Source organism: Emys orbicularis, chromosome 10 (assembly GCF_028017835.1).
Source record: "Emys orbicularis isolate rEmyOrb1 chromosome 10, rEmyOrb1.hap1, whole genome shotgun sequence".
Classification (NCBI taxonomy): Eukaryota; Metazoa; Chordata; order Testudines; family Emydidae; genus Emys; species Emys orbicularis.
In genome coordinates, this window is record NC_088692.1 from 51,036,187 (window position 1) to 51,050,835 (window position 14,649).

Consider the following 14,649-nt stretch of genomic DNA (forward strand, 5'->3'; position numbering starts at 1 on the left):
CTCCATTTTACAGATGGGGAAACTGAGGCACAGAGAGGGGGAGGTCAATGTTCTCAAAAACAGCTACTGATTTTTGGGTGCCTTCATTTCTTGTGCCCAACTGGGGACACCTGGGGGCTGATTTTCAGTGGGGCTGTGGAGCCAGTGTTCCCATTGCCTTCAACTGAATTTGGTGATAGAGCTGGTCTGGAGGTAAAAGACCTCTGCATGGAGAGCCCTGGCCTTCTGCGGTGCTCTGGGGATGTGCAGGGCTTGAGGGTGGGCCTTGTGGCTTTGTTCCCTCTTCGCCCCCTACCAGGATGATGTGGAGGTATCTCAGCTAGGGTCTCCTCATGGAGATTTCCTCCCCCAGAGCCTTCTACCATGGCTTTGACCATGGGGGTGGGATGACTTAGCCGCAGAATCCCAAGAAACTGCATCCTGAAAACAATTCGGGTCAGATCAAAACCCTCATTGGACAAAGGATCACGGTGCAGTATGAGTGAATGGAGAGAACAAGCAACGACGGTGTGGAACTTTCTGTACTCTGCTACTTTCTGGAAGCCAAATTCTGCAACATGGGAAATTCACAGGGCCCAAATTCTTCTCTTACAGAGATGTATCTTTAAATGACTGCCCTTGTCTGATTTCTAGCTCCATAATAGCCCATGCTTATTAAACTCTTAGGGAACAACGTGAATGCCTATTGAGCACATTTGCAGAAGTGGAGATAGAGAGTGTATATTTTAATGCATTCTTGAGTTCAAGCTTCTCTGGCTGCTCACACTTCTGGGAATGATTTCAGCAACTGTTCTGATCATCAAACAAGTTGTCACAACGAAGGCCCCGATGTTACAAGCTGATCATTGTGGGTGGCTCACTGCACCTAGGATGAAGCTCACCGAAGACTCTGCGGGCGTCCACCTACACGGAGCTGCTAGCAGGGTTTGAGCCTGAGAGTGTGTGAAATGGGGTCCCCTGTCTACCTAGGATTCATTTACAATGCAGCTGATGTAACAGTGACAACATAGTGGTGTGAGTAAAAATATTGGAAGGTGTAAAATTGCCATGCAATGGGGTCAAACTCAGTAGAAGTCCCAGTGCTATCACTAATTAAAATGGATTAATCATCTCTCTTGCGTGCAGTGATGACTATAAAGTAGCACATTAAAGGGAGATGTTTGTAAATGCTGAGATGAAAAAGCCGTATTCTTTCAAAGGTCCCAGTTTTACAATGAGATGAGTGTGGGTGGACCCCTGCGGCTGTACGGAGCTCAAACAAGCTTGGGGGCCAAAGCCCCTGATCCTCTAACTGATCCACATGGAAGGACTTTTGTGCATGTGCAGAGCCCCAGTGAAGTCAATTAAACTATTCACATGAGCAAACTCATGCAGAAGTGACACAATCCCGCAAACGGGTCCACTTCGGTGGATCCCTGCAAGCATGTGGCAGACCCTCCTTGGCTTCCATGGAGCTCCTTGTAGGGGTAAGGACTCGAGTGCGCAGGGCAGCTTGTGGAATCCTGGCCAGTGTTTGCAGGGACAGGGCCTGCTTTAAAACAAGATGCAACAAGTGAGTGTGACAAACACTAGGAGGAAAGGGCCTGTGAAATGAGAGTGACAGGAACAAGTTCAGCCTGGTCCATGGGCTAGTTGTGTGTGGTTGGTTTGTGGGTGTTTTTTATAACATACATTACCCTGCATGGTTCTGTTTGGGAGTGGTGTGTGTGTGTTTCTCATCTGTATGTGTGTGTGTGTGTTTTATAACATACATTACCCTACGTGGTTCTGTTTGGGAGTGTGTGTGTTTCACATCTGTGTGTGTGTGTGTGTGTGTGTTTTATAACATACATTATCCTGCATGGTTCTGTTTTGGAATGTGTGTGTTTCACATCTGTGTGTGTGTGTGTATTTTCTCATATCTCTGCCTGTTTGTAGTCTGTCTTAGGTACTCCTGTGGCCCCATTACTGTAGGAGCTGAGCACCTCCCAATCTTTAAGGTCTTTATCCTCACACCACCAGTGGGAGGCAGTGCAGGGCTGTAACCCCCACTGCAGGGGTGGGGAACTGAGACACAGAGAAGGTAGGACTTCAATGGGATTTAGGTGCCTAAACCCGTGAGGATCTGGGCCCAAGTGACTGGCCCACCATGGCACTGGGAGCCTGCAGCACAGCAGGGCCTGGTTCCCACGGCAATCCCAGGGCTGACCCCATGGCTGTTCACAGCCGGCAGGGCTGGCCCACAACATTTTGGCACCTGAGGCGGGGAGCTCAAATGACGCCCCCATGCCCCCTTGCTTGGGCCAAAATTTTGAAAGGTCTCAATTCTGCCTTCTTCCTATTCTACTCCTCTCTTGGTACTGCTCTGCTACCTACCCCAATAAAGGAGAACTAACAACTTAAAATGCCTTGTTCAAAAATTGTAAGTAACACTTAACTTTCAAACGCCTGAACAGCAAATGTAACTTTTCTTGTCTGCATAGTAAACACGGGCATTTTTATCTGTTTGAATGATCAAAGTGGTGCTTTCCGTGCCTTCTTGGTTGCAAAGATTTGAACTGCTTCCTGCTGAAGGTCCACAGTCTGGGCCAGCTCATGCTCTATTGAGATGATTTCAAGGCTGACCAAGCCTCTCTTGTGTCATTGTGGAGCGTAGATTTATTTTTATTAACTTCAGCTTGGAGAAGCTGCGTTTTCCACTGGCAACTGTTACAGGAAGTGTTAGAAGTATGCGCAGAGCAACAAAAGCATTTGGAAACAGGGTGTTCATCTTATTTGTGCACATATATTCCAGAACAGCCTTTGGAGTTGATCCTGCTGAAATGTATCTTGAAAGGGCTTTCAGTTCATCACCTAAATCACTCGCATCAATATCGCGCATGTCATCATATGTCAACACAGTCTCTAGTGCCCTGCATTGCTGGTGTAGATCTTCTTCAGATATAGTGAGAAGTTTTGGAATATCATACAACATCCCAAATATAATGCTGTGTTCCTTGAGCTGCATGAAACGTTCTTCAACTGACTGTATTGCACAATCTAGCACCTGGTTAAAGAATTCAACTTTGAATTGTTGTTTGGGGTCTCTTATGGGATTATCCCGTGCCTCATAATCAAAATGTCTTCTTCAGTGACTCTTGTTTTTTTGAATGGGTGGGAAAATAGCTTCAGTGTGAAGTTCCTCTGCCAACTTCTGTGCACTCTTCAAAACGTTTTGAAATCCCTCATCTGACCGGGAAGACTGTAGGTATGACTTTGCTTTGTCCAGTTGTTCCATTGCTCCAGCTATATCAAGGTCAACACCTTGGAGTCTCTTGTTTACAACATTTATTTCAAACAGTATGTCATGCCACAACACTAAGCCACACAGAAATTTGAAGTTATGTATGTTTCTGGTGATTCCATTTCCCTCTGCCACTGTTCTCCCACGAACAGTTCCTGTCATAGCATTATCCTCCATAATGGCAACTATGACATCATCTATCTTCCCAGTTTGGTGTTTGATAGGCTTTATCACCTTCACTCGACTTTCCCATCGTGTGGCACTCAGTGGTTTCAGTGTCAGAGAGGATGTTCCCAGATGTTGCTTCGAAATTTGCCATTGATGAGTTGATGCAGAGAAAAATACATAGATGCTTTGAATTACATTACAAAATTCAGCAGCCTCACTAGAATCTGATGCTGCATCACTGACCACCAAGTTCAATGAATGAGAACTGCATGGGACAAAAAAAGCTTGAGGGTTTAACTCTCAGATCCGTGTCTGCACTCCTCTGTTCTTTCCTCTCATGTTGGCACCATTATCGTAGCCCTGACCTCTCACGTCAGCTATCGCAATTCCCGTATCTTCCAGCTTTTGAAGAAGCACATTTGTCATACCAGCTCCTGTAATATCATCAATGTCAATAAATTCTAGAAAATGCTCTCTGACAGTCACCATTGCAGGGACATTTTTACTAGGTTCTGTTGTTGTTACAAAACGCACCATTAAAGTCATTTGTTCCGTATGGCTGCTGTCAGGTGTGCAGTCCAGAATAACAGAGTAATATATCTTGCTGACTTCAAATCTGCCACGATCTTCTGTTTGACTTTTGTTGCCAGTAACTGTATGATCTCATTTTGAATTGTTTTTCCAAGGTAGTGGTGTGTGTACATTTCTTGGGTGGTGACTCTTCTTAGATGCTCCTGGAGTACAGCATCAAACTCAGCCATCAGCTCCACAATTTTAAGGAAGTTTCCATTGTTTGGCACATACAGCTGATCTGAAGTGCCACGCAGTGCTAGGTTTTGGATAGCAAGCATTCTCACAATAGCAATGAGCCTTTTCAGAACATTTTGCCAGTAAAGAGACTCTGATGCAATCTTCTCTTGATGCTGATCATCTACGGTGGCCTTTAACCTCATCTCATCTCATCTCAAGCTCTTTCCACCTATGGGATGCTCTCTGGTGATTTGCTGCCTTCTCATGGCATGCCAGATTTCTAGCCAGATTTTTCCAGTCCTTTGTTCCTGTAGAACCCAATGTGGCTGGAACATTAGACTGGAAGAGTTTGCAACAAAAACAGTATGCAGCATTCTGGGTTTTTTAGCACATAAGCCATGGCCTCTCCACTTTGTCACCATTGGGGATTTCACGCCAGTAATGTGTTGGATGGAAACTTCTATTTTCATTGTCTTTGGGGAACAAGGCCGGCTCCAGGGTTTTGGCCGCCCCAAGCAGCCAAAAAAAAAAAAAAAAGCCGCGATCGCGATCTGCAGCGGCAATTCGGCGGGAGGTCCTTCGCTCCGAGCGGGAGTGAGGGACCGTCCGCCGAATTGCCGCCGAATACCTGGATGTGCCGCCCCTCTCCGGAGCGGCCGCCGCAAGCATCTGCTTGCCAGGCTGGTGCCTGGAGCCGGCCCTGTTGGGGAACATGAAGTTTTTCACTTGCTGTGGCCCATGCAGTACAAGGAAGTCCCTCAGGCTACTGCTCAAGTGGGTCCACAGTCCTGGATCATCTAGACCTAAGGAACTAAACTCAGCAGCAGCTGTTTCTTGCACCTCCACCACATTCTTCTCTGATCTACACTTTTCTTCAGGAATGTGCATGGTTACATCCATTTGAGATGGAGATATGGATGCTGCAGTAGCTGCCAGGTCACCTGCACTCTGACTAACTGGAAGATCAGGCATCTCCTCACCACTCACATCCTCACTGGGGCCAGAAGGCTCACCGTGAACATTTGTGTCTATGTATCTCAGGAGAGCTCCTTCCTGCTTAGCTAGAAAAGCTTCCTTTGCTTTCTTTCTTTTTTTGAATGCTGCCCCAGAGGGGCGTTTTCTTCTTTCACTCATGACTGCTGTTCTGTGCCAGCTACAGTGGCTCTCAACACTCAATTGAAGGGGACAAATAAGCAGGCTGGTAGCAGGGCCTGAGTGAGGGAAGATATCAGCGTCTTAAGGGCCTAACTGGCTCCTACTACTAGGGTTACCATACGTCCGGATTTTCCCAAACATGTCCGGCTTTTTGGGCCTCAAATCCCCATCCGGGAGGAAATCCCAAAAAGCCGGACATGTCTGGGAAAATAGGGAGGGAGGGGCCGGCGGTGCTCGGCCGGGGGCCGGAGCCGCTGGGGCCGGCGGTGTTCGGCCGGGGGCTGGGGCCGGGCCGGGGCCGGCGGTGCTCGGCCGGGGGCCGGGGCCAGCGGTGCTTGGTCGGGGCCCGGTGGTGCGGGGCCGGGGGCCGGCGGTGCTCAGCCGGGGGCCGGGCCGGGACCGACGGTGCTCAGGAGACGCCGGGGCCAGAGCCTCTTGCCCTGGGCCGGCCGGCCGGCCGGCCACCAGAGGGAGCCGCTCAGCTGGGGGGGCCGGACTGGGCCGCGCCTCCTCGCGCCCCCCCACTCCAGCCCCAGCTTACCTGCTGCCTGCCTGCTTCAGGCTTCCCGCAAATCAAATGTTCGCGGGAAGCAGAGGAGTTGGGGCGGGGCCGGGAAGGGGTGGGGCGGGGGGTGGGGTTGGGGGCGGAGTTGGGGCGGGGCCGAGGCCTGGTGGAGTGTCCTCTTTTTGGACACTTAAAATATGGTAACCCTATCTACTACTTCAGTTGACTGCCTGTTCTCCTCAAGTGGGTTCAGGGAAGCAGCAGGAAACAGGAAGCTCCCTGAGAAGCTGGTGTTAATCAGTCCAGGCTCCTGGGGGTGCTAGAGAGGTAAATAAGAGGCTCCTCCTCCTCTCTCTCCCTGCAGCTCCTGCTGCTTTCTGTTATTCCCTCTCACCTTTTCTCCTGCCTGCCTGTTATGTCTCTTGTGCCCTTCTTCCTCCAGCACAGCACTCCACCATCTCTGTGCACCAGCAGCAGATACAATTTTCTACACTCTGGGTTCTAGTGGCACCCTCCACCCCATCTGGCACCTGAGATGGCCGCCTCAGTTCGCCTCATGGTAAGGCCAGCCCTCACAGCTGGGCAGGGGGGGCCCTTCCCCAGAGCAGTGTGAGGGACCCCACCGGGGTGTGCGTCCTGCTCTCTCTCCGCAGCGTCTGCAGGGGGGAGCCCGGGCCAGGAATCTGGGACAGGGGAGCGGAAGCGGAGCCGGATTGCCCGTTGCTAGGCGACAGGGAGAGGCGGGACCCAGGCCCCGCCCCCGGGGCGCTCACTCCCCACCGTACCCCCCGGCCCCGCACATGCGCAGTAGCCCACAGGTACAGGCTTCCCCTGTTGCCGGACTCCGGAGCTGTGGCTCGGCCCGTGTCCGCGCTGCTCCGCGGGGCCATGGTCCCAGGTGCTGAAGCGGCGGCGCACCGCGTTGGAGCGGGCCGAGAAGTTCCTCTCCGAGCCCCGCTTCCCCGACTGCAACCTCCTGGGCAGGTGGGAGCCGGACCGGTCCGCCGCGAGTTCCGCCCCCTCCGGCCGGGAACCAGCGGCCCACGGGCGTTCCCCGGGCCGGGCCTGTGCTCCCGCTCGGGGCGGGGTCCGGCCGCCCCCAGCCCCTGCGGCGGGGCTTGCCCCCCTCCCCCACTCAGCGCCCTCACTTCCAGCGCCCCACCCCCGGTGCCTGCAGCGGCCCGGCGTGCCAGGACCGAGGTGGGCGCGGGGCTGGCTCGGGACGCTGGGCGGGAGGGGGGGGCGCTAGCTGCGGAGCGAGCTCCGCTGGCCGGCGGGGGACCCGAGCCGCCACCGGCCCCTGGTTCCTGCTGGCCCGGCTATGAGCACGGGCCGGGATCGGACGGGTCTGGATGTGGAAAGCGACGTGGCTTCTCCCCCGGGAAACCCGCTGCTCGGGCTGTGGGTCTGCCTGAGAGTCGCAGTGACTCCAGCCGTGCCCCGGGGCGGGGGGCGATCGGGTGTGGTGTGCCCACCTGCTACAGCCCGGGTGTCGCTGCTCTGAAAGCTTGGAGCAGGCTTGGGGTGTCTGTGTGTGTGAAGGGATACTAGTAAGATCCTTTATTGTGTGTTTAAAATTAAAGGCTTTAAAAATCAAAGGCTGTGCTGCTCTTTCTTTCCCCTTTGCTGTTTCACTCTCCAGTTAGGCTGGTCAGTTTCAGGTTTGCTGCTTCTTTCTCTCGGATTCTGACAATTCTTTTGGGTTTCTCACAGTGTAGGACGGAGGTTCTTTTTTTCACCCTGTGGAGCAGCTCATAACAGAGATCCTCTCACAGACCCATCTGTCTTACCAGCACCGCAATCTTCCTGTTATTTAGCTCTCACATAGTTAAACAAAAATACTATTTTCATAGACCCTACCATGACTGCATCTGTTCCTGGCAGCTGTCACGTAAATCCTTGCTCCTGCACCTGGCTCTGCTCAGGAGGACCCCAGCGTGGAGACTGAGCCTCATTCAAGTTAATGGGGCTTCTGTGTAGATGCACAGCCCATCCACTTAAAATAAATTACAGGATTGGAGCCTGAATCTATGCATGCACAGGAAGCTAGATGTGAGATCAACAGTATTGCCACATGTGTGTCTCTTCCCCCCCCCCCCCCAATCCTGCCATGGGGCGCAAAGGAGTCAGGTAGGCTGCGTTGGGTGGGAGAAAGTGGGAACCAACCCGCCTCAGAGCGATATTACTGTTCTCACAGCTAGCTCCCTGCACACATGCGCTACTCTGATAGCACCATGGTGCAGCCACTAACCTGGGGGGATGTCTGAAACCCCCCCACTTGTATTACATTTTAAAAAATCCTTCAATCCTGTTTTCTTGGAAAAGAACAAACCAATAATTGCATTGTAACCCCCTTCTTCATAACTCAGATGAATGAATGACATGTTGGGTCTATGGGTATGTCTACACTACGAAATTAGGTCGAATTTATAGAAGTCGGTTGTTTAGAAATCATTTTTATAAGGTCGATTGTGTGTGTCCCCACACAAAATGCTCTAAGTGCATTAAGTCGGCGGACTACGTCCACAGTACCAAGGCTAGCGTCGACTTCCAGAGCATTGCACTGTGAGAGCTATCCCACAGTTCCCGCAGTCTCTGCCGCCCATTGGAATTCTGGTTTGAGATCCCAATGCCTGATGGGGCAAAAACAGTGTCGTGGGTGATTCTGGGTACATGTCATCAGGATCCACCCTCCCTGCCGTGAAAGCAACGGCAGACAATCGTTTCGCGCCTTTTTTCAGCCCAGACGCCATAGGATTGGGATCATGGAGCCCGCTCAGATCACCGTGGCAATTATGAGCACTTTAAACACCACGCGCATTATCCTGGAGTATATGCAGGACCAGAACCTGCCAAGGCAAAATCAGACGAGGAGGCGATGGCAGCGCGGCGACGAGAGTGATGAGGAAACAGACATGGACATAGACCTCTCACAAAGTACGGGCCCCAGCAATGTGCAAATCATGGTGTTAATGGGGCAGGTTCATGCCGTGGAACGCTGATTCTGGGCCAGGGAAACAAGCACAGACTGGTGGGACCGCATAGTGTTGCAGGTGTGGGACGATTCCCAGTGGCTGTGAAACTTTCGCATGCGTAAGGGCACTTTCATGGAACTTTGTGAGTTGCTTTCCCCTGCCCTGAAGCGCCAGAATACCAAGATGAGAGCAGCCGTCACAGTTGAGAAGCGAGTGGCGATAGCCCTGTGGAAGCTTGCAACGCCAGACAGCTACCGGTCAGTCGGGAATCAGTTTGGAGTGGGTAAATCTACTGTGGGGGCTGCTGTGATCCAAGTAGCCAACGCAATCAAAGAGCTGCCATATCAAGGGTAGTGACTCTGGGAAATGTGCAGGTCATAGTGGATGGCTTTGCTGCAACGGGATTCCCTAACTGTGGTGGGGCGATAGACGGAACCCATATCCCTATCTTGGCACCAGAGCACCAAGCCAGCGAATACATAAACCGCAAGGGGTACTTTTCAATGCTGCTGCAAGCACTGGTGGATCACAAGGGACGTTTCACTAACATCAACGTGGGATGGCCGGGAAAGGTACATGACGCTCGCGTCTTCAGGAACTCTGGTCTGTTTCAAAAGCTGCAGGAAGGGACTTTCTTCCCAGACCAGAAAATAACTGTTGGGGATGTTGAAATGCCTATAGTTATCCTTGGGGACCCAGCCTACCCCTTAATGCCATGGCTCATGAAGCCATACACAGGCAGCCTGGACAGTAGTCAGGACCTGTTCAACTATAGGCTGAGCAAGTGCAGAATGGTAGTAGAATGTGCATTTGGACGTTTAAAAGCGCGCTGGCACAGTTTACTGACTTGGATAGACCTCAGCGAAACCAATATTCCCATTGTTATTACTACTTGATGTGCACTCCACAATATCTGTGAGAGTAAGGGGGAGACATTTATGGCTGGGTGGGAGGTTGAGGCAAATCGCCTGGCTGCTGATTACACGCAGCCAGACACTAGGGCGGTTAGAAGAGCACAGCAGAGCGTGGTGCGCATCAGAGAAGCTTTGAAAACCAGTTTCATGACTGGCCAGGCTACGGTGTGAAAGTTCTGTTTGTTTCTCCTTGATGAACCCCCCTTCCCCCCTCCCCCGGTTCCCTCTACTTCCCTGTAAGCTAACCACCCTCCCCTCCCCCCTTCGATCACCGCTTGCAGAGGCAATAAAGTCATTGTTACTTCACATTCATGCATTCTTTATTAATTCATCACACAAATAGGGAGATAACTGCCAAGGTAGCCCGGGAGGGGTGGAGGAGGAGGGAGGCGCCGGGTGGGGTGGGGGAGGAGATACGGACAAGGACACACTGCACTTTAAAACTTTAAAACTTATTGAAGGCCAGCCTTCTGTTGCTTGGACAATCCTCTGGGGTGGAGTGGCTGGGTGGCCGGAAGCCCCCCCACCGCGTTCTTGGGCGTCTGGGTGAGGAGGCAATGGAACTTGGGGAGAAGGGCTGTTGGTTACACAGGGGCTGTAGCGGCGGTCTGTGCTCCTGCTGCCTTTCCTGCAGCTCAACCATGTGCTGGAGCATATCAGTTTGATGCTTCAGCAGCCGGAGCATCGACTCTTGCCTTTTGTCAGCAAGCTGACGCCACCTATCCTCTTCAGCCCGCCACTTGCTCTCTTCAGCCCGCCACCTCTCCTCGCGTTCATATTGTGCTTTCCTGCACTCTGACATTGTCTGCCTCCACGCATTCGGCTGTGCTCTGTCTGCGTGGGAGGACATCTGGAGCTCCGAGAACATGTCATCCCGAGTGCGCCTTTTTCGCCTTCTAATCTTCACTAGCCTCTGCGAAGGAGAAACATTTGCAGCTGGTGGAGGAGAAGGGAGAGGTGGTAGTTAAAAAGACATATTTTAGAGAACAATGGGTACACTCTTTAACGTTAAATCTTGCTGTTCACATTACACAGCACATGTGCTTTCGTTACAAGGTCGCATTTTTCCTCTTATATTGAGGGCCTGCCGGTTTGGTGTGAGAGATCACTCACACAGTGCCAGGCAACAGAATTCGGCTTGCAGGCAGCCATGGTAAGCCACAGTCTTTTGGCTTTTTTAACCTTCATAACATGTGGGAATGGTTTCAAACAGCAGGGCCCTCATTTCCCATACCAAGCAGCCGTTGGGTTGGCCATTTAAAATGGGTTTGCAATTTAAAAGGAGGGGCTGCGGTTTCCGGGTTAACATGCTGCACAAACCCAACTAACCCCCCTCCCCACCCCCCCCACACCCACAGCAGGGAACGTTTCTGTTCAGCAGAGCAGGAACGGGCACCTCTGAACGTCCCCTTAATAAAATCATCCTATTTCAACCAGGTGACCGTGAATGATATCACTCTCCTGAGGATAACAGAGAGATAAGGAATGGATGTTGTCTGCATGCCAGCAAACACCGGGACCATACGCTGCCATGCTTTGTTATGCAATGATTCCAGACTACGTGCTACTGGTCTGGCGTGGTAAAGTGTCCTACCATGGCGGACGGGATAAGTCAGCCCTCCCCAGAAACCTTTTGCAAAGGCTTTGGGAGTACATGAAGGAGAGCTTTCTGGAGATGTCCCTGGAGGATTTCCGCTCCATCCCCATACACATTAACAGACGTTTCCAGTAGCTGTACTGGCCGCGAATGCCAGGGCAAATTAATCATTAAACATGCTTGCTTTTAAACCATGTGTAATATTTACAAAGGTACACTCACCAGAGGTGCCTTGTGTGCCCTCAGGGTCTGGGAGCACGCCTTGGGTGGGTTCGGGGGTTACTGGTTCCAGGTCCAGGGTGAAAAACATATCCTGGCTGTTGGGGAAACCGGTTTCTCCGCTTCCTTGCTGTGAACTATCTTCAATGTCTTCATCATCATCTTCCTCGTCCCCAAAACCCGCTTCCGTGTTCCGTGATTCTCCATTGACGGAGTCAAAGCACAGGGTTGGGGTACTGGTGGCTGCACCCCCTAGCATGGCATTTAGCTCAGCGTAGAAGCGGCATGTCTGCAGCTCTGCCCCGGACCTTCCGTTTGCCTCTGTGGTTTTGTGGTAGGCTTGCCTTAGCTCCTTAATTTTCACGCGGCACTGCTGTGCGTCCCTGTTATGGCCTCTGTCCTTCATGCCCTTTGAGACTTTTTCAAATGTTGTGGCATTTTGTTTACTGCTACAGAGTTCAGCTAGCACTGATTCGTCTCCCCATATGGTGAGCAGATCCCGTACCTCCCGTTCGGTCCATGCTGGAGCTCTTTTGCGATCCTGGGACTCCATCATTGTTACCTGTACTGATGAGCTATGCATGTTCACCTGGGCTCTCCACCACGCTGGGCAAACAGGAAATTCAAAATTTCACGGGCCTTTTCCTGTCTGCCTGGCCAGTGCATCTGAGTTGAGAGTGCTGTCCAGAGCGGTCACAATAGAGCACTCTGGGATAGCTCCCGGAGGCCAGTACCATCGAATTGCGTCCCCACTACCCCAAATCTGACCCGGAAAGGCCGGTTTCAGCGCTAATCCCCTCGTTGGAGGTGGATTAAAGAAATCGATTTAAAGAGCCCTTTAAGTCAAAAAAAAAAAAGGTCTTTGTCGTGTGGACGGGTCCAGGCTTAAATCGAGGTAACACTGCTAATTTCGACCTAACATCGTAGTGTAGACCTAAGCAGGCCTAAGACTATGTCACTCTGCTGCTTCAGGAGTGGAATTTCTGTCTGGACTATAAATTTCCTCTTGATGCTTTAAATCATAATGTGACTATTACTGCTCAGCTAGTGTCTTTAAAATCTGTACAAGTAGATAACTGTACCATGGTATCGCTATATGTAGTTCATGTGAGTACACTTAGGGACAGATTCTCAGCTGGTGTAGATTGTCATAGCTTCATCCAGTGCTAATATGGGGAATACCGCTGTAACCTTTGCTTGCAAAGGTATTTGTAATGCTTTGAATGGGGGCTCCTATCATTTAAATAGAAAAGAACAAAAGGGAAACATTGTTATGAAGAGGATGGTGATCAATTGTTCTCCACATCCACTAAAGATAGGACAAGAAGTAATGGGCTTAATTTGAAGCAAGGGAGATTTAGGATGGACACCAGGAAAAATTTTCTAATTATAAGGATAGTTAAGCTCTGGAACAGGTAACCTAGAGAGGTTGTGGAATCCCCATCGCTGGAGGTTTTTTAAGAACACCTTGGACAAAGACCTGTCAGGGATGGTCTTCTAGGTTTACTTGGTCCTATCTCAGCACAGGAGGCTGGGCTAGAGGTCCCTTCCAGCCGTACGTTTCTATGATTGTGTGATTTGTGGGAACAAAGAAAATCTCCATGGCTTGGCACTTGTGGTAGTGAAAATATACAAGGCAGATACAGGTGTTCTGCTGCCGATGGTGACCACATGCCACGCTGGGCACCCAGGTTTATTGTCAGGCTAACAAGAAACGGGATTGTTAGTTTTTTAAAACATTGTTTGGGTTTTTTTTAAACTGAATGTTTCTGCAATGGTGAACCACTGGGGAAAAACCAAGCGTGACAAAGCTTTAGCCTTCGTCGGGAGATTGGGAGACAGATCCTCGTACCTTGGGGTGATTGGCTTTATTGCCTGTCATCTTTACTGCAGGCTGTTCGGGGACACCTGCCCCCTGGTGTCTCTCTCCTGCTTCCAGACCCCTCAGCGAATCCCACATGATGAAGCTGTCAGACAAGAATTCAGACCTACGAAAGTTGGGGACTCCTTTGGACCCACGTAAGTACCAGCCTTAGAGGAACAAAGTGATGTGAATTGATTTTTAACTGCCATTTATTTAAATGAGGAAGTGATGTGAAGTCGCTATTGTTTTTCCCCTTGAGGGACACAATGAGCTCTGTGTGTGAGATTCCATTTTTACTCCCCAGGTGCTGCAGATTAATCAGTAGGACTGTGTGCAACATCTGTGTGTATACAACTATTTTTTTTCTACACCTAAAGATATCTTTAGCACTTTAACTTCAGGTTACTTGTACGCGTATTAGCTAATCCTCACAAACCCCTGATGAAGTAGGACAGAAGATATATAATCCTCCCTATTTTACATTTGGGGAGAAACTGAGGGACGGAGAAGTTAAGTAACTTGACTGAGGCCGCATGACAAGTCAGTGTCAGAGGCAGGACTGGACTGCGAGCCAGGCACTCTGAAATCTCTTTGCTCAGCCATCTACCTCACTCTTTTGGATTCTTTCAGCTCCATGTTTAGGACTTTGATTTTGATTTATGCATTGGACCTATCGGCAAATCTCCAGGCAGAACAGAAGGCCTGTGATAATGCTGGGGCAGTTAAAGGAGGTATCATAAATACCTGTTTCTTGGGTGCTTGTAATTTGGTTATAAAAATAAACTCCAGACTAAAACTTGACCCAAAATCTCTGGAAGCTAATTACCTGTCTGTCCATCCTGAGTCCCTCTCCTTCAACTTGACTCCCATGACAGCAGACCCTGTGGAATACTTCATGTTAGGCTATGGAGGTGCGGGGAGTGGATCTTTGAGACTTGGGCCTTCATGAAATAGGGTTTATTTCATCCCTTTTCTCCCCTTCTGAGGCCTTTTCTTTGCCTGGTGGGTAGCTGCTCTATCCCTGCAGTCACAGTTTTCTCTAGTCTCGCTCCATGCTGGTAATGTGAGACCCCCTTTGTGCACCTCTTCTGCTTCCAGCATGGCAGCTCCTTTGTCCTCATGGAATTGCCACCTACAACACTGCCAAGCCCTGCTGCACTGGGGAATGCCGTGGAAAAGAAAGCTGATCTCAGTGTCCTGATTTCTCTGAGAGAGCAGGTCAAACTACTGCTAGACAGCT

The 14,649-nt window shown here is 50.7% G+C and overlaps 1 protein-coding gene across 1 annotated transcript in view; it reads left to right on the plus strand.

Annotated features, from left to right (window-relative positions):
- Positions 1–6,375: 6,375 nt before the first annotated feature.
- The window catches only part of MAN2C1 (mannosidase alpha class 2C member 1), a 32,398-nt gene continuing 24,124 nt past the window's right edge, over positions 6,376–14,649 (plus strand). Inside the window, 3 exon segments of the mRNA XM_065411952.1 lie at positions 6,376–6,399; positions 6,691–6,824; positions 13,439–13,564. Of these exon segments, the coding sequence (XP_065268024.1) occupies positions 6,376–6,399; positions 6,691–6,824; positions 13,439–13,564 (284 nt within the window).